Below are 19,552 nucleotides of genomic sequence, written 5' to 3' on the forward strand. Positions count from 1 at the left end.
CATCTCAAGACCTGCCATGTGACTTTGGCCTGAATATCATCCCTTGACAACCCTTCCTCCATTCACTACATAAATCCAGTGAATCTTTTGGGCTTAACTCTCATTATGTCTTGTGCTTAGAGCAGTGCCTGTCATATAATAGGTACTTAAAAACATATGTAGGATGTATTAAAGAAAGTATTGGCCTTACCTTTTGTCTCCCAGATCATCTTTCTCAAAATGTCTCTTTATTTTTGATTATACTAATTATGGAGTCCTGGTCCGAGGGGAATGTGAAAACCTCCATCCTTAAAGTCTATGAGATGTGAAACAGGCTCTAGAATATATTCAAAAGCTGTCTTTTGACCATACAGCAGAAAGGTGTGGCCATTGCCGCTTCAGGGGAGAATATTTTCGTCATCTAAATTGGGACAGGGCATCACTGAGTTCTACAACATGAAATGCAAAGGCTGCAAAGACTGTCCATTCTGCCCCCCGCCACCGTGGGGAAGTGGTTCAGAGGGGAATGAGTTTGGCCCAGGTCAGCCAGGCAAGCAGTGGGAGAGTTAGTTAGGATGAGAACAGGCTCCCAGGACAGTGCTCCTTCCTGCCTACACAGCCTGAACCCAAACTGCAAAATATCAGGAACTCTGAAAGTGAAGAAGTGATTTATGACGTGTCAGTGTCATATAATTTTTTTAAATGATGCTTTAGGATATAACATTGGTTTTGACATACCTTTAAAAATATTAATTTTTTTTTTTTTTTTTTTGTGCTACGCGGGCCTCTCTCTGTTGTGGCCTCTCCCGTTGCGGAGCACAGGCTCCGGACGCGCAGGCTCAGCGGCCATGGCTCACGGGCCCAGCCGCTCCGCGGCATGTGGGATCTTCCCGGACCGGGGCACGAACCCGTGTCCCCTGCATCGGCAGACGGATTCTCAACCACTGCGCCACCAGGGAAGCCCCAAAAATATTAATTTTAATGGGTATCTCAGAGGCCTTTCATGACATAGACCACAGGTATTACCCTGGGCTGGAGCAGCTGTCTGGCAGCTCTCAGCATGCAGTCATGCAAAATCCTAAATAACACTGCCAATCTCTATGTGGTGTTTCACAGAGGATGACCTTGGACCTTTAGCAACATCCTTGCCATATATCTTTGGAAGTTCTGGTCCTGAGGTGTTTGTCTTGGTAAATATAAGCTCTGGTCACCATCAAAATAAAAGGACCAGGGACATTTTCTGGAAAGTAAGGGAACCCATCATCTGATATTGAAAATTAAAAGGGAAGTCACAGTAGAGATGCCCTTGGCTTCTGACTCCTGTTGGTGTGTGAGGGTTTCTCCAAAGGTGAGTACCAACTGTATTCCCTGCTCCATTCTGACATTGTGACCAGTGGCATGCCTTGGCGAGGCAGTGGTGGTAAGTTGTCACAGAGCAGAAGGACACATCAGAGCTGAACATGCCCATGCTGGAGGGTCCTCACTAGGGCTCAGTGGCTTCCTTAGTGGCAGCCTCCCCTTCGTTTTGTATCGAGCTAGATGTCCTTAAGTTGACTTGATCACTACGGCCTCTAGTGACACTGTCGTAGGATGGTGGGAAAGATGTGGCAGAGGCAGTTTCAGATTTGTCTGGGAGCACACAGTTTTCATTTGCCACAAATGCAACAAAGCTTTCATCTGGGAGTGGCACAGCCTCCTCCTCAGCCCTGGGCACAGGCGGGGGATTGGCGATCGTCATGGAGCGCTGCAGCATGTAGCTGCGATAAGCCTTTTGGATGACAGTGGCTGAAATGTCTTCTTGCTTCCACCGGAGGGTGGTTGCTATTGGTTCATAGGATGCTTTTGAAAGATTAGTTGTCATAAATTTCTCCTCCATATTTGCCTTCAGAGAATCCAACTCCCCAGATTCTCCCAGAACATTCTTGGTGAAGGTAAACAGGATGTCCAAACAATGGATCTTATCTCCAGAGACCAAGGGCAAGTCCATCTGGATTAATATATTCCCATTGGGTTTTGGGATTCGCAGGGGGCCAGAGAGCATGTCTGCAAAGTCTGAGAGGGCAGAGAAGGTAATGAACTGGGTGGCCTCCGGGTCGAACTTTTCCCAAGTCTCATAGAACATGTCAAAGTCATCCTCGCTCAGGGGCTCTGTACTCTGCTCTGTGGCCACACTGAAGTTTTCCAGAATCACTGCGATGTACATGTTGACCACAATGAGGAAGGAGATGATGATGTAGGTGGTGAAGAAGAGGATGCCCACAACGGGGTTCCCACAGTCCCCTCTGGTGCCGTTGCTGTTGGGCAGGTTGGGGTCGCAGTAGGGAGGCCCCGTGTTGAGGATGGGGCTGAGGAGCCCGTCCCAGCCTGCCGACGTGGTGATCTGGAAGAGGCACAGCATGCTGTTGGCGAAGGTCTGGAAGTTGAACATGTCATCAATGCCAGCCTCCCACTTGACGTAGGCGAAGTTGGCCATGCCGAAGATGGAGTAGATGAACATGACCAGGAAGAGCAGCAGCCCAATGTTGAAGAGGGCGGGCAGGGACATCATGAGTGCAAAGAGCAGTGTGCGGATGCCCCTGGCCCCGCGGACCAGCCTGAGGATGCGGCCGATCCGGGCCAGGCGGATGACTCGGAAAAGCGTTGGGGAGAATAAATTTCCAAGTGATGTAAGAATTGCAGAAAACACCAGGCCTTTAAAAGTGAGGGGAAATGATCTAATTAGTACTTCCAACCACGAGCCCTGACAAAGTTGGCTGGATCACACCCCCTCTTCTCTGCCTGGTATGGACCTCCAAATGAGCATTCATATTCAGGGACTCTGGACCCTCTGAGCCTGGCACAGTGGATGGCATAAGGTAGGGGCTCAGTAAGTGTCCATTGCATAAGTCCTGTCTCCCTCGAATAAGTCTCACCTTTCCCACCATGTTCTTATCTTTCCCTCCAACCAGATACATTCTTAGTCAACCTACATGGTCAAAACCCAACTTCTGCAGCCTAGTTCAGCTGGAAGTGACTGCACCCTGTTCCACACACTCACAGTCCTTTGTCTGTTTCTGTCTGTAACACAGACCCGGCTCTTCCCTGCGAATACAGCCTTTGGGTCATGCCTTTACTTCCACCTTGGTTCTGTGCTCTGTGAAGGCTGGGACCCACTGTGATTCATCTCCCTATCTCCTACTGCGAAGATTGACTCAGTTCCTGGCACATGGTCCTGTGGATAATTGTACAGAGCCTAGTGTTAATTATAAGGGGCCTGAGGACTTGGGCAACTTGCTGACAGCTAAAACAGAATTGTTTTGAATGGCCAGCTGTCTGCATAATAGATTTTATTTGTTTCTTTCATTTCCAGCTGTATTTGAACTCCATGTTAGGGCCTAGAAATGGGCTGGTTTAAGGTCATTTATAGCTCCCTAACCTGAACTATGAAAAACAGTGTGTATATCTCCCTATGTGATATCTAACTTGAAGATTTGTGAAGCTTGGTCTTGGGGACCTGTGGAGGCCTGTTAAGACCACCAAAGATTAGGCAAGGCCTTTAGGTCAAACAGGATTCAGAACCTCTCAGGAGAAATGGTGAGGGGTATGACAGAAGCTCTCTCTCCTTGCCAGGATGCCCTTGATCCCATTCTCCTATTTGCCTTTTGTCCTATGAATATGGGTGGTCACAGTATTGTGTTGGAAGGAGGAAGGAAATGGAGAATTGGGATAATTATAATTTTGTATTATGAAATCTTTATGAAAGCCCCCCTCTTATAGTCCAGTTTAACTGGGGCATTTTCCCATAGTGTGAGATACATATGTGTTTTTATAATCTACTAAGATTCTGCCAGCCAACTAGCCTACCTTTACAAGGGAGAATGAGTCTTCACACTTGTAACAATTAGACAATCAATACATGTCTTACAGGTGGAAAGGAAGACGGGGAGAGGGAGGGAGAGTAGAAGAATGGCTAGTGGGTTCTTGCACTTGTTTTCGAGCTGTCGTTATGAGTGATTTCTGTCCAGTGATGGGTGTTGCTGTGTAGGTCATAGGAACTGGTAGTTAAGGTGTCCCCATGATAGAATGGAGTACTCAGTATATTTTATTTCTATAGTACTGATATGGGAAGCCACATAAGCTAGCTCCCTTCTCTAATATAAAATTTTAAATGGTCTTTAGAGTCTCTCACTTTGGAAGACAAACAAACAAAACAAACCTCCCCCGCCCCGCCCCTGGAAAACCCAGCATCAATAGGAAAATAAAACAAAACAAAAAACAAAAAAAAATTTAAACTCCCCAAACAAACACAACCCAAGGCTGTGTTTCAGCCCCAGGATAGAGAGATTAAGTGCTGCTGAGTTGTATTCAGATGCTAATAGCTCTTGATGGTAAATCAATGGAAAATAAAATCTACAGCTTTGCCTTAGACATGAAAAGTAAGCAGGTCATGATATAGTAGGTCAGGATATATTTACAATGCAAAGTAAACCTAAAAACAAAAAAGAAAAACAAAGTAAACCTGGCATGCTGGGATTTGGCCTTTATAGGATCCAACTTTGGCTAAACCACACGAAGGCCAGGAACAGTATCTTGGTTGGTAGGAGGCTGTTAGTTTATTGAAAAGAACATTAGCATGGTCTAAATTCAGCTCCACCCTTTACAAACTATATATGACCTTGCATAGCTTTCTTAATCTCTGAGGCTCCATATTAAATGTATAAAATGAGTATAGTAACACTCCTTCCCAGGGCTGCTGTGGAGATCCGTGGATCCCAGCCCAGTGCTCAGAACTCAGCAAGCACTCAATTATGGTGGCTCCAATCCCCACTTTAACCTCTGACTCCATTCATTTTCTCTGAACACCGTTGGCCCCCAAATACTGAGCCTGTCATTCAACAACACCCAAACTAGGTCATAATAGCATTGATCTCTTGGCATTGTTCCCTTGACTTTTCTGTCACTCATATTCCCTAAGTGGACAGTTATACAGAGATTTAATTCCAGACCCTTGACTTAAGAATCTCCTTTGAACAACCTCCTCCTAGTCTTTCCTCACTCTTCTGGCAACCACCTCCTTTTCCAGAAAGTATTTTATGACTCACCTCACACCACTCTGCTTTGAAGGCCATAAAGATAAGACCCATTGGAAACTCCACCATCTTAGGTTTTCTTGTGAGTGATTGTTCCCTATCGGCTCCCAAATTTCTGGCAATGGCTGCACACACAGTAGGTGCCTCAATACCCTTCATGGCAGCATGGAGAAGGCTAGTGGAACCTCTGCATTTCACTGAGAGGCCCGGGACATTTTAAATCTGCTGCTCTTGCAAAGCAGCAAATACTGGGCTCCTCTAACATACAACGTAGGTTTTTAAAAGTTTGTTAGCTGTCCCCTTGGTTTTGAAAGAGCAGCCAAAACAAGCCCAAGCAGAGGCTGGGTGTCCCCACATGTGATGCCCACTTACTTCCAATGGAGAGGACCACAACAATGAAGTCAAACACATTCCAGCCATTGGTGAAGTAGTAATGCCTCAAGGCAAACATCTTCATGACACACTCTCCCGTGAAGACGGCCACAAAGAACTGGTTGATTTTGTTTAGGATTTTTGTCTTTTCTTTACTCTGCTCATCAGTCTCCACCATCATGGTGATCATGTTGAGGCAGATGAGGACCATGATGATGATGTCGAAAGTTTGCCTGGTCACGATGTCAAAGACAAAGCCCTGGTACTTGTTCTGAGAAAACAAGAGATGGTACATCAGGCCTTTTGGCAACATAAACCAGGCATCTGGAGAGGCTGTGTTCTTCACAGATGGGTTTTTAAAGTGTGTCTCTTTTGTCTCCCTCACACTCCACATCCCAACAGAAGCAGAGTCCTAACCCTCCAAAATCTCACTCTTAGTTGTTTCTACCTCATTGCCTCTCCTGGCCCCATGAAGTCACTAGGCACTTTGTCCTTGTCCATGCTCTTCCCTCCCTCCACTTGCAATGTCCCTCCAGTCCTTTCTCTTGATCATCTAAATCCCCATAGCCTTGAAGCTGCTGCATATCACAGGGAGATAATCTCAGTGCTTTGTGATGACCTAGAGGGGTGGTATAGGGAGGATGGGAGGGAGGCTCAAGATGGAAGAGATATGGGGATATATGTATACATATAGCTGATTCATTTTGTTGTCCAGCAGAAACTAATACAACATTGTAAAGCAAGTATACTCCAATAAAGATGTAAAATCAATCAATCAATCCCCATAGCCTTGAGTGATCCATCTCTCTTAAGCCCTACTTCCTCCAGGGAATCTTCCTCAATCACCTCACACTGCCTTGCTCTGTCCCTTCTTTGGGCTCCCACAACCTTTACAGTCAGTCTTGAGTTCTAGTGTTTCACGTATACTTCTCTTTTCTACTAGACAACGAGCTCTTTGAGCATAGAGCCATGTCTTATTAAATTTTGTGTTCCTGTAGTGCCCTGCATAGAGTGAGAGTTCAAGAACTGCTTGAAAAAGTATTTATTTGAGGGTAAAGTCAAGTGTAGTGGTGCAACTGATTCCTGCAAATGTTCTTTTTATTCCTGGGCTGTGCAGATGTCGAAGCAGGTCTTGGTTGTTTGCATTCTTGGAGAGAGGCAGAGTGGCCTGGACAACCAAGAGATCATTTTTAGGGGGCTATTTTTATGGTGTTTAAAAAATTCTTCCTGGTGTGGCCCTCTAGACTTTCCTGTGCTGTTAACATCTTACTGGTCTGTGAGCTCTTGATTCCAACCTCATCCTCCACCCTCACCTTCTCAGACACTTCTGAGCTCTGTGGAACTCACCTGCCTTGATCTGCAAACTTCTCCTCCTACTCAGTGGCTGCTCACTCTCCTCACACCATGGACCCCAGAGCTGGGGGCAGAGCTGAGGTCCCTCTTGTTCCCCATTGTCACTCCCAGACCTTTGCTCCTCCTGTGTCTTGTAAAACCCTTCCTCCTCTGATGCCTGTGTCTTCAAGTTAGCCTTCCTTTGCCCCCTCTTCATTGCTACCACTTAATGACCTCCTGGTCCCTCTGCTTCATTACTGATGAGTGAGACTCTTGGCCACACTTGCCCATTCTTGGTTATTAGCTCTCAGTTCCTTACCTAAATCTCTAATGACCTAGTTTTTCCTAACTTAGAGAAAAATCTTCCTGAATCTCACATCTCTCTCCAGCTACCAGCCTACTTCTCTCTTCACTTTCACAGTTAAATTTCTTGAAGGAGTTGTGTGCAATCACTGCTTCCCATTCACGCCTCAGCCTACTCCAACATAGGTTATGTCCCCATCCTGCCATTGAAACGGTGCTTGTTAAGATCACTTGTAACGTCCAAAATACTAGTTTGGCATCGCTTACCACCCCCTCCACCTTGAAACTCTCTTTTCTTGGCTCCCAGAGGCCTTACTTCCCTGGTTCTTTTCTTGCCTTTCTGTCTGCTCTTTTTTGAGTCTTCTTTACTCAACCTTTAGATATTAGAGTTCCTCAAGGCTTAGTCCTATGTATCCTTTGCTCTTCACCCCATTCTTTCTCCCTTGGCAATTTCTCCAGCCTGTGAATTAATATGTGTGTGATTTTTACTAATTGTTTTCCTGTGTCACTGGACTGTCATCTCTGTGAGGGCAGGAACATCTCACTGCCCTAACCCCAGTGTCTGCATAGTATCTGGAATGCAATAGATATCAATAGGCAGATGAATGAATGGATGACAGAATGGACAGCTCTGAATTACACACACTTCAAACTGAATTATAAAGCCACTCCACTAGGTTGATTACATTTAATTCTGTACAAAAGGCACTTCCTGAATGTGAACTATGTACAGGGCTCTGCATGAGTGGCTGTGAGGGAGAAAGGAACCTGTTGTGAGTCTCACCAGGGAGCTCCCAGGAGCCACAAAGGGGAGAAGGGCTGTGACAGAGGCTGGTTCCTGCTTTCTGCTTCATGGTGGGGATGGGTTGCTACCCTGCAGGATTTGAGCAAAGAATCAGAGTGGGTCTGGCTCCAGGCATAGCTGCTGGCTCATGTCTTTTCTGGGATGCTGAGCAACTTACAGTTTTCATTTCATCACAGAAAATGGCAAAAAAAAAAAAAAAGAGGCCCATTCATGACTTCTAATTAAACAGAGCAGGGAGCATTACTAAGTTCTGGGCATCAAGTTTGCCCTGGATATTCAGCTGCTGGGGAGTGGAGCAGCTTTCTAGCTGCTCTTGGCTTAGCTTGTAGGCAGGGATCACTTCTTTGCAATCCTCAGGGCTCTCAGAGATGATGAAGTGGGTGACTGATGATGTGATATTCTGGAGCCTATTATTTTCCTATAAAGTGGAAGATGTGAAATCTGCTTTTAGTGATTTCTATAGTAGGGAATGTTATAGAATAAAATTTCCCAGTCTTGTGGAAGCCTTAGTCTCTGCTATGGATGAAGCATAAGATTTAGAACTTGGGCTTCATGTGTGGCAAGGAGTAGTATGTACATGCCTGTGTTGGAGGTCCCTATGTCATCCGAGGCTGGCCCTGCCATGAACTGGCACCCATGCACCTGCGAAGCAGAGTCCTGTGCCAATGCTCAGCTTACCTGACCAGCTCAACCTGTTGGGACCCCTCAGGGAAGAAGATGGCCCTTCCAGTGCCAATAATCTAGTGAGGAGGAAACTGGAGCTGGGAAGGTGAGTCTTAGGTGGGAGTGGGCATTTCTCTTATTGCTTGGGCTTCTTTCTTGGCTCTGGACTTTGTGGAGGGCAGATGATCAGGCTTGTCCCACTGTGGGGTGGGTGCCAAGACGTTGCCTGCCATGTGGATGCCGTCCAGGAGCTAGGATGGGCCAAGGCTCGTAGGCCCTGGAGAGCAGCCAGATGCAATTGCTGCCTGGACCCTGATCTGCTAGTTTCCCTTTTGGTATCCCTAAACCTCAAAGTCTTGTTTAAATGTTCCAGCCTTGCCTCAGCTATGCTAAAAGGAACAAAGGAAATAATGTTTGCTATGCCTGGACCAGAATATTAAGGAGAGAGCCATGTTCCTCCACTAAAGCTATTATAGTGTAGATAGTTAGTTAGTAATATACACCCCCTCCCATCCAAAGGGATGGCTAATGTCAGGAACACAGCTGGGCTATGAGGTCTTGCTTCACTTATCCATATGGAAGACCTCCTCCAGTGCCAACCTTGGAGGATCTTGGGGATGGCTTGATTAGGAGACATGATGATTTTGTTGTAGGTCTTCCTGCCCAACCACTGACTTCCACTCCTATTGCAGTGCCTGGAATTTCAGCATTAGGTTCCTACCTTTATATTAAGATAGTGTCCTTTCCACGGTCCCTTTTGGAAATGCAGCTCACCCTGTCCCAAGGAAATTGTCCCAAGGAAATTGTCTTCCTTGAGAGGAGGAAGCTATGGTGGCCTGTGGGATTGGCTGATGAGAGGGGAGAAGCTGAGATGTTATAGAGAGATGGAGCAAGTATGTAGGGAAGGGTACTCCAAACTGTCATGATTTTGCCAAGGGTTGACCCCAGCACAGAACACCTTGGTGTCTGTTCAAATGTGGATTCAACATCAGTCCAGCCACCAGAAAAGGTCAGCAGGGACCTAACTGCTTGCTTCTCATTAGGTCTTAGGATCCTTTTCCCGTAACCCCTGCTTGACTCTGATTGGCTGGGTTTAGCCTTTCACCTACATCTTCTAATTTTGAGCCTGTTCCTGCCCACTGGACATTGGAGGGATACTCCCTGAGCCTTAGGGACTCTCCCTCAGGCTAACTCAACTCCAGTTATCTTCATCTTATGAGGTATTTGGAAGAACACCTCTGCCCCTACAGAGGTCTGAACATCTTATCACTCCCCATTGTAACACTTCTTATCAAAATGGAGAATAGTAATATGTTTGTGATCACTGTTTCCAAGTAAAGCATGTGAAAGGTCATAGCATTTTCTTTTTCTCCTGTAAATGTTTTTAAGACTTTGTGCTCATGAAGTTTTTAGTATCTCATGCAAACCCCATGCTTTGATTTAGAAATTCTAATGTCTTGGACAACAGAATGTATGTCTCCCTGATTCATTTAGGGGAAGGCCGGTACCTTTGCTGAAGGTCCTTAGGTTTTGCCCTTGTGTGGGGAAGGGCTAATGGGATTGTGTCATGGAACTCTGTGAATAAAGGAATCACAATGGAGTATGCCTCTAAGTTTTGGTCAATCTTTAAACACTAGAGTAGGACAATTTTTGGTTCCTATTGTGTCACCTGACCATGACCATGACTGGGCCCAGGATCCCAGGATGGTTGGGTTTGGCCATTTCCTCTCTGCCTTCCTGTAGGCATGGGGTAGAATGTGGGGTGAGGCTGGCAATCCTTTGCAACCTACATCAAAATGCATAACCATAAATGTTTCATCTCAGGGCTCTAACCATCCTTACTATCATTTAGCCTAATCTGTTCCTGATCTGGTGCTGGAAATTTAAGCCTGTTGGGCAACTCAAGTACTTCCCTAGACAGGTCTGTCTGGAACACCTGCAGGAGTATGGTCACTCCAGAAGATCAGAGTTGCTTCTTGCAGACTTTTCTTCCTTGGGCCTGGGAACTCTCATTACCTCATCCTCAAACTCAACCCAGATCTCCTCCTCCACAGAGAGCATTGGCCAGACGCCTACCAGCACAGGCATGGGCTGTCAGGTTGGATTTCCAGACACTCTCTGCTAGAGAGTTGAGCTCTGGGGCTCACCAGGGGCCGTGGGATGGGCTTCTGGGGCTTCTTGGAGCCCAGCTTTTTCAAGGCGTTGTAGTACTTCTTCTGCTCCTCTGTCATGAAGATGTCCTGGCCCCCTAAGTGCAGAGAGACAGGATAACACACACCACTGTTATTGCCCCCAGATGGCAGCCTTCAGCCCTCTCTGGGCCCAGACCCCAGACAGGGGTGAAGCCTGCAATCAGGGTGCAAAGGTAGGTGTTGGTGCTAAAGGCCAAGATTGGGCTCCTGGTCAGGCATGGGGGCTGTGACTAGTGTTGCTTCAGTCATGAGGCCTGGGGACCGACAGTAAGTCTAAGACTCATCACTACCACAGAAACGCCTAAGCCCCACTTATCTTTTTTTTCTGTTGGTTGAAGTTGTCAATGATGACCCCAACGAAGAGATTGAGTGTGAAGAAGCCGCCAAAAATGATGAAGATGATGAAGTACAAGTACATGTACACGTTGTCCTCCCACTTGGGCTGCATGTTCACCTGTGAGCAGACAAGTGGGGGCATGGGGACAAGGGGGCATCATCTTAGCTTGTGTTTACCCCAAAGAACCCTGAGAGAAGGACCTGGCTGCAGGTGGCTTATTTTGGAGGTGATCCCAGGAAGCAGAAGTGAGAGAGGGGGAGGCTGGAACAGGATAAAGGCAGCACCACTACCATGGGCAACAGGCACTCCATGCTCTAAGGACTGTAGAACACACTTCAGAATTGTACCTCCAAGAGACAGGGAAGTGAGAGCTTTTATCTACAGACCCCCAGAGCTTATCTGTGAGGGTTGCCCCTGTAGACTGGAAGTCCTCTGCCCTTGGGGGAAGAGCTGCTGAGCCAGCTCTGAGGCACTGAAGAAAATCAAATCTCAGACAGAATAAGAAACAAAGGATGAGAGTGAACTTAGAGGTGGGTTGAGGGGATATGGGGCAGGGCATCAGCGGTGTCTTGTGCCCCAGCAGGAAAGGGTCCTTCCCCAACAGCACCCATCTCTTCCACCTGGCTGCCGTGACAGTACCTGAAATTCCACTGTTCTAGCTAGCCACTGCCCTCGTCCCTGCCTCTGCCCAGGGAGTGCCCTCATGCACAGTCCTTTAGATGTTATCTGATAATTTCCTCAATGGTGAACAGAGGAAGAACTTGAGAAGCCTAGGAGACTAGGTCAGCTTAAATATCCAACAGAAGGCCAGCTGGACACTGCTCCAGGGGGGATAGTGCCAGACTGCAGGGTGATCGCCTCTTCCAGCACCAAGGCCACCTTAACCCCATTTCAAATAGACTAATGTGGGTGGGAGGCACAGAGGAGGAGGTGGTAGGCACCACAAGCTGAGACTCACTTCCCGGGAATCGACAGCTGCATACATGATGTCCATCCAGCCTTTAAAGGTTGCCTGGAAACAAGGAACAGAGGCCACTCAGTGTCTGCCCATCCATCTACATTGGCTTCTGTTTTGATTCACTTATTTGTCTGTTTTTCTCATAGAGCATTGGCTCCCCTGGAGCCAGTTCTGACATGTCTCTGATTTCAGTGCCTGGCACACCATAGCTACTCAGGGACTAGTTGTTGAACGAATGCATGAACAAAGGGTGGAGTGCAGGAAGTTGTGGGTAACTGCATGACAAATGTATAAGCAACTGCATTAACACTGAATGAACAAGTGGATGAAGGCAAAAGATGAATGAATGGAAGCATGAATGTTATCGACTGTCATCATCACAAGCATTATCTATTATTACAATAGACTGGAACATAATTTATTACCCTCTAGAAGACGATCTGCAATAGAAGACTGTTCAGTCTGTGTGGCTATACCAGGTCTATTTTGTACAAGTAGTGAATTCTAAGTCATCACCTGATATAGCCCCATGGCAGGCCGATCCTTTTATTCTATTCTATTAGCCCAAATTGGTCTAATTGCACTACTGGGAGATCACACTCATTGGTAGGGCCCTCTAGCCTCATGGTGCAGTCTGTAGGAACAGGGAATAATCTCACTTCACACTGAGTGCTACCCCTTGCAAAGTCTCCACATAGCATCTTCTGGGAGACCCCAGGCCCTCCACTTTATCGAGCAGCCAAAGGAAGAGACATGGTTGATCTCAGGACTCACCACCTGCAGAAGTGCGAGGTAGCCCATTGCAACATTATCAAAGTTGACCTTCACATTGACCCAAAAGAAGCTTCCAGTGTGGTTTTGACGTTCACATTCAGACATGTTATTCACAGTAGTCCAAGGCACAAGAAGAAAGCCTTCACTGGTCTTGTTGATGCATTTCTGAAACTTCCCTGCGAAGAGGTTCACACCCATGATGCTGAAGATGAGCCAGAAGATGAGGCAGACGAAGAGGACATTCAGGATGGAGGGGATGGCGCCCACCAGGGCATCTACCACCACCTGGGGGGAAAGGCAGAAAGACCTGGAACCCCACCGATGCCACACCCTTCCTGCCCGATCCCAGTTCTTTCTACCCTCACTCGGGCTGCTTCATGAGCCAGTGGAAGCAAGAGAAGTGGGTTAATTAGAGCCATAATTCAGACTCAGAAGACAGAGACACTGGGCAGTGAGGATGGGTTTATACATTCTCTCTAAAGTTCATTCAGGGCAGGTTTCAGTGTCTCTCCTTAGGATTGAGGAGATGGACACATTTACAAGCACATACATACTCATTTAGGGGTGCCAGTGTGTGTTTTGTACTTGCACATACAGACTTCTAGAACTTTGCTTTATTTTATAAACTATATGTTTATAAAATACAGTTTATAGTATGCTTTGGTCAAGAATCAGTGAAAACCCAAATCCATATTCACAAACTTGCTTATTTGTAAATTAGCAACCTGGAGATAAAATAAAATAAACATCAAAGTATTTCAATCATAAGCTCCTAGTGTTTGTAAAGATACAAGTTAATTTTAAAAGTCCACTTTTGTTTTGAAGGCACGATGTCTTCTTTGAGATAGTAGTGGAGGAAGAAAGCAAACCTTGCTTTCTGTACCAGAATACATTCATAATTATGTGGAAGGGGAGGGGAGAAAATGAGCAGTCCCTCATCTGCCATAAGACAAGGGCCAGACTTGTGAGCATTCCATCCTGAGGAAGACAGTGAGGGCGAGGTGGCGGCTGAAAGCCTTGGATGAGGAGAGGAATGGATGAAAGGAGAGAATCCATAGGACCAAATGACTGTGCTGGGTTGGAGAGAAGATGCATTCTAGTGGGTGGTGACTGAGCTGCTGAGCTGCTGATGTCACTGCATTTAAATGGAGTGTCAGAGGCAAGGCTCATTTGTCATGGAAAGATGAAGAGCTTGGGGTGTTCCGGAGATTTTGGCAATAAGGACAAAAGGCAGGGTGGGGAGATTGAGGTAAGAGATGCTTGTGACGCCGTGAAGCAGGATTACCTCACTAAGAGCAGGAGAGAGTGAGGTCTGAGTCCTTGTAGATGTGGTATTTGAGGTGAGAAGGGAAGAGGGCTTACAGAGGGACTTGAAGGAGAACTAGGAGAGTTAGGATACTGCAGCACCACCAACGTGACAGCAGAAAGTGGGGACCCCTGAGCTGACCTGTGGGGGTAGGGCCTGGAGCTCAGGGTCAGTAGTATGGAGGGTGTAAAGGGGGAATGGGTACAAAATGCTGCAGACCAGAGCAGTTAGGATATAGGTCTTACCCGCATGCCTTCAAATCGAGACAGGGCCCGCAGTGGCCGCAGGGCACGGAGCGTCCGAAGGGCTTTGATGGATGCCATATCAGAATACTGCAGCACCTTCGCTATAAGGCTTGTCAGTGAGATCTGAGTGCGGGCAGAGAGCAAAAGCATCACCCTAGGGTTCCAGAAAGTTGACCCTGGTGGATGGAGACAGGAAATCCCTCCCATTCCCTACTCTGTCAGAGCCATCATCCTGGCTCCCACCTTATTCTGAACTCCAATGAGATGTATAGTGAGAGTCCAATCTCTTCTCTTTCATTAAAGATTTCATTCATCATTTATCTGAACTTCTGGCCAAGAAAACCTCAGTCTCCCACATTGCCACCCCCTTGTACGTAGGTGATCAAGCTCCCATTGTAGTAAATCAGCCTTCCCTTTCCTCTCTAGAGGCACCAGCCAGGTCCCAACAGCCTTTAAAATTTGATTGACTTTCAGAGACTTGGAGAGATGCTGGCCCTTCATGGGGGTTAAGTCTATCTTGAGGAATATAAAGTGAGTCTCGATTGTACATTCTGAGAAAAGTGAGGAAGAAAGAGTCCTGGGCTGGGTGGGGTCTAGTTCCCTCTCAACCCTGATATTTTTGTGACCTTTGTAAAATGAGGAATCAGAGTAAGAGAACTCCAAGCCCCTCACAGCTCTGCAGTTTTTCAGGAAGAGTGACTGGCAATGGGGCCAGGAGATTCAGCTTTGACAGGCAGCTGAGATATAATGACTGAGTTGTGAGTCCCTGTTGGTTGGTCAGTTTTGCATTTTTTTTATTTATTTTTTTTTTTTGGTGGTATGAGGGCCTCTCACTGTTGTGGCCTCTCCCGTTGCGGAGCACAGGCTCCAGAGGCGCAGGCTCAGCGGCCATGGCTCATGGGCCCAGCCGCTCCGCGGCATGTGGGATCTTCCCGGACCGGGGCATGAACCCGTGTGCCCTGCATTGGCAGGCGGATTCTCAACCACTGCGCCACCAGGGAAGCCCCTAGTTTTGCATTTTTTTAAGTGTTGGACCAACGACTGCAAAGGCACAAACTTACATGGAAAAATGGTCACACCTTCCAGGAACTTTGAAGGTGCCAGGGAGATACCCTATGCATTGGCTTGAGCTTGCCAGAGACTGTGACCCAATCCTGGGAGACCCCCAACTGCACCACGACTGGTGGGCTGAATTCAGGCTCAGCTTATCTTGACAGCTAGGAGGGGATGTCAGAAAGGGAAGGGTTTACATTTGGGTACTAGAGCCCCAAACAATGCCTGTTCTCTGAATGGTGGCTTATTCCACCAGGACAGAAAACTGGAATGGAAACAACCCCCTTGCTCCAACCAGGCAAGGCTCCAGACACCAGCAGGTGGCACCCAGCTGCCTGGCTAAGTGAGAGCAGGAGGTTTGGGGCCAGTTCCATGCTGGGCCCTGTTAAGTCTTTTGCTCAGCCCCCGGGAAGGCTGCCGCGTGTGCAAAATCTGCAGTTGGGGCAATTAGGAGCTGGGGCCTCTCCAACAAAGCCCTCCCATCCAAGGCCAGCTCCATTTCCACTGCTCAGGCCACAAGCCTCCCAAGTGGTCTCTAGGCTCCCGTATTGCATCCATCCCATCCATTCTCCTCTGCAAATTTGATTGTGATCATGTTTCTCTCTTACTCCCAACCTTCCCTGATGCTTTATCATCTCAGGATAAGCTCCAGACTCCTTAGCCTGTATTATATGGCCACAGCCTGCTTTTCCAGTCATATTTCACCCACGTATTCTACCCAAGTCAAGTTGGTCCCTAAATGTACCTGTGTCTGTGCCTTTGCCCAGGGTCATTCTTTAATTAAGATTGACCACCCCCAGTCCTTTTTGCACTTTGTTGCTCCTGCTTATTTTAAGCCTTATATCTAATGCCACCTCCTATATGAAGCCTGCCCAGCTACCCCACCCCCAGAGTGGAAGCAGGTTCATGTCTCTGTGTCCCTAAGACACTATTTCCAGCAGTGCTCACCACATCCTCCCTCATCATATGTTTATTTCTCTCTGTTGTCCTATCTGCTGGAAGAGTAAAGTATAAACTCCTGGAGATAGGGAATTTTTATTTCTTGGCTTCTATTCCCCCCCCCCAGAGCACTTCATAAAACAATCCTATATGCAGTAGTTATTGATATAAATAAGCATTTGATAAATTGAAAAAATAGAGAGAGGCATGTTGGGATGGATGGATGGAAGGAAGGAAAGAAAGAAGGAATAAATCTTGATGGAAAGTTGAATGATGGTTGGATAGAAGAATGGACTAAATGATACAAAGATGGATATAAGAGTTGAAAGGAAGAATAGAAGAAAGAAAGCAAAAAAGAAAGATAAAATATAAAATCATGGATAGTGGATGAATGGGATGGATGAATTGAAGAAGGATGGATGGCTGGATAAATGATGGATGAATGAAAAGATAGAGAGATGGAGAGAGGAATGGAAGAGATTAGAGAATGATGGAAGGTTGACTGGATGGAAGAATGGGTGGGTGGATGGATGAATGGAAGAAAAAGAGATGAGTGGACAGATGGGTGGAAGAAAGGAAGGATAGATGGATGAGGTAAAGGAAGAATAGAAAGATGGAAAATGTGTGAACAGAAGGAAAATTGGATGGAAGGTGCTTGAATTAGTGAATAGAAGGTTAGATGACTGGATAGTTCAATAGAAAGACAAATCAAAAGACAGAAAGATAGAAGGGTTAAGGACAAACTGATAGAGGGATGGAAGGAAGGTTAGGATGAATAGATGGGCAGAAGGGAGGAGGGAAAAGAGGAGTGAGAATAGATGGATGGAAGGAGAGGACTGACAGGATAAACAGAAGAAGTAAACATGAATGGATGTTTGGAAGGAAGGAAAAAGGAAGGGTGAATGGTTGGATAGATGGAAGGAGGGATGGATGGTCAGAAGGAAGAAATAGTAGGCAGATGGATGGATGGATGAGTGGGTGACATCAGGGGATCAGGATTGAAACTAGTGAGACCTACTTAGGAGTGACTGCCCCTAACAAGAGTGGGTAGCTGTACTAAAATTTTCCTTTCATTTATGAATAATTATATGATATGCACAAAATTATCACCTGTGACTCAGATTGCAGGCCTCACACCTAATCCCTGTGGTACAGTGGCCTGATGCTGCTAGCGCATTGGTATCAGGAAAGAAGAGAATTGGGTGCACAGACCTGCTGTGGAGGACCTGCCAACACAGGAGGCTGGACAGAATGTTCTGAACTGGACGCCATCCAGCTTCAGGAGGCAAGCACCAAATACAGACACATTTCCTAACACCTCTGATGTGCAGACCTTGGCACCGGTGGCTGTGGGAGTGTGGGAAGCAGAGGCAAACATAGCACGTGCCTCCCCCACCTGCAGGGACCCTCAGATGTGCAGCAGTGAACAAATAGCTCAGGCAGCCATCCTGAAAAGCCAAGGCTGCAAGGGCCTGGATAGATAGAGGACTGTATGGTTAAGAGGAGGAGGAGCTCACACCAGGCTTTGGGGGCTAGGAGAGCTCTTAGGAGAATTTATTGAGGACCTCTCCTCACACCCTTGAGGAATCTCAAGTTTAATGTGTGGGAAGCACTTGGTAAATCCCCTAATGCAGGGCTAGTGGCCACAGGTTCCTCTGAACACATGAGCTCCAGCTCATCACTTCTCCAAAGGGACCCTTTTCCCCTTTTAGTGCCACTGGGGAGACACCAATGGTTTAAGCTCAGTGGTTCTCAATCCTGTCTACCCATTGGACATGCCCAGGGGCTTTTACAAAATACTGATGCATGGACTCCACCCAGGACCAGTAAGACCCCAGTCTCTGGGAAGAGCAGTGTTTGTTCACTGTGTTCTTAAGAGTTGCCCAAGAAATTCTAAAGTGCAGCCAGGGCTGGGGATCATTGAGTCAGTGGGAGGGCAGGTTCTCTGTGCCAGGAAGTCCTCAGCATCCCTAGGTCTAGAAGCCCTGACAATGGATGCAAGGTCATGTGCCATCTTGCTTTGGATGTAAAATACAGAGGTAGTAAGTGGTCTTTCTGGATGGAAACCTAGGAACTGAAGACTCACCTGAGTGTCACTGTTGTGTTGGAATCATGCACTGCCTGGATGTTACCTGGATCACAGGTATGCAAGGTTATTCTCAGACCCCTTGCTAAGACTTCTCTTTGGAGTCACCCTTGAAGGCCAGGCCTCCAAGCTTCGTTTGCACTAGTTGCAGCCATCAGCAAGGGGAAAAGACCCCAAACTCCCACCAGTGCCCACTGAGACACTCACATTCACAATGAGGAAGTCCAGCCAGCACCAGGCATTGGTGAAGTAATTTTTAAAGCCATAGGCCACCCATTTGAGCAGCATCTCAAACACAAAGATAAACGTGAACATCCTGTCGGTGTACTCCAGCAAGGCCTTCACCGTGGGCTTCTGGTCAAGGTAGAAATCTTCAAAGGCCTGGAAGGAAAGGAGCAAAATGGTAGGTGGCCTAGACCCAGAGCACTGGGGCCCAGGGACAGGGAAGGACCCAGTCAGCCCCTAAGAGAGCTTTGGTAACCAGTTTGCCTGCATCACTTTTTTTCCTCTGCTCTGGGAGGTAGGGTGGGGTAGTGGAGGAGGCCCTGCGAGGTACAAACGAGGACTTCCTCGGAGCCAACAAGGACACACAGCCCTGCTTATACTTTGCAGGGGAGCTAAACATAAGTGAGAAAGGAAACCTTCTCTAATTGGAATTTGGAAGTGAACCAAAGGGATTGCTAACAGTGACTTAGTTTAAAAATAAAAAGCAACAAAGGATGTTCAAGAAAATGAAAGTAAGACTCACCAGTGAACTCTGAAAAAGAATGCTGCATTTCATTGGTAATCAAGGAAATTCAAACGAAGAGAAGATGCCATTTTTCTTTTATCAGATTGATGAAGAGGAAAGGGCATGGGTGGGAGTGGATGGTGCGGGGGAACCGCGCAGTCAGTTTGGCTGTGGGGAATCAGCTACTCTCATATACAGCTGGGTGGAGTGAAAACTGGTTCCGTTTTTGGGACCCCAACTTGGTAATATGACACAAAGCTTTTAGAAATCCAGCAATTCTGCCTTCAAGAATGTATCCAAGGACACTAGATGTTGTTGGTGTCCCACCTAGATCCTGTTTAAGGAGCCAGTATGACCATCCCCAGCTGCTGTGAACGTTGGTTGCTAAAGGCTGGTGAATGCCCCTGTT

The 19,552-nt window shown here is 46.9% G+C and overlaps 1 protein-coding gene across 1 annotated transcript in view; it reads right to left on the reverse strand.

Annotated features, from left to right (window-relative positions):
• Positions 1-1,092: 1,092 nt before the first annotated feature.
• The window catches only part of SCN10A (sodium voltage-gated channel alpha subunit 10), a 90,450-nt gene continuing 71,990 nt past the window's right edge, over positions 1,093-19,552 (reverse strand). Inside the window, exons 22-29 of the mRNA XM_059077131.2 lie at positions 18,621-18,794; positions 14,336-14,458; positions 12,785-13,069; positions 12,011-12,064; positions 11,032-11,169; positions 10,671-10,775; positions 5,421-5,691; positions 1,093-2,670 (exon numbers count right to left, since the gene is read on the reverse strand). Of these exons, the coding sequence (XP_058933114.1) occupies positions 1,463-2,670; positions 5,421-5,691; positions 10,671-10,775; positions 11,032-11,169; positions 12,011-12,064; positions 12,785-13,069; positions 14,336-14,458; positions 18,621-18,794 (2,358 nt within the window). The 3' untranslated portion in view covers positions 1,093-1,462. The remainder of the gene's footprint in view (positions 2,671-5,420; positions 5,692-10,670; positions 10,776-11,031; positions 11,170-12,010; positions 12,065-12,784; positions 13,070-14,335; positions 14,459-18,620; positions 18,795-19,552) is intronic.

The sequence above is a fragment of the Kogia breviceps genome, chromosome 10 (assembly GCF_026419965.1).
Source record: "Kogia breviceps isolate mKogBre1 chromosome 10, mKogBre1 haplotype 1, whole genome shotgun sequence".
NCBI classification, from domain to species: Eukaryota; Metazoa; Chordata; class Mammalia; order Artiodactyla; family Physeteridae; genus Kogia; species Kogia breviceps.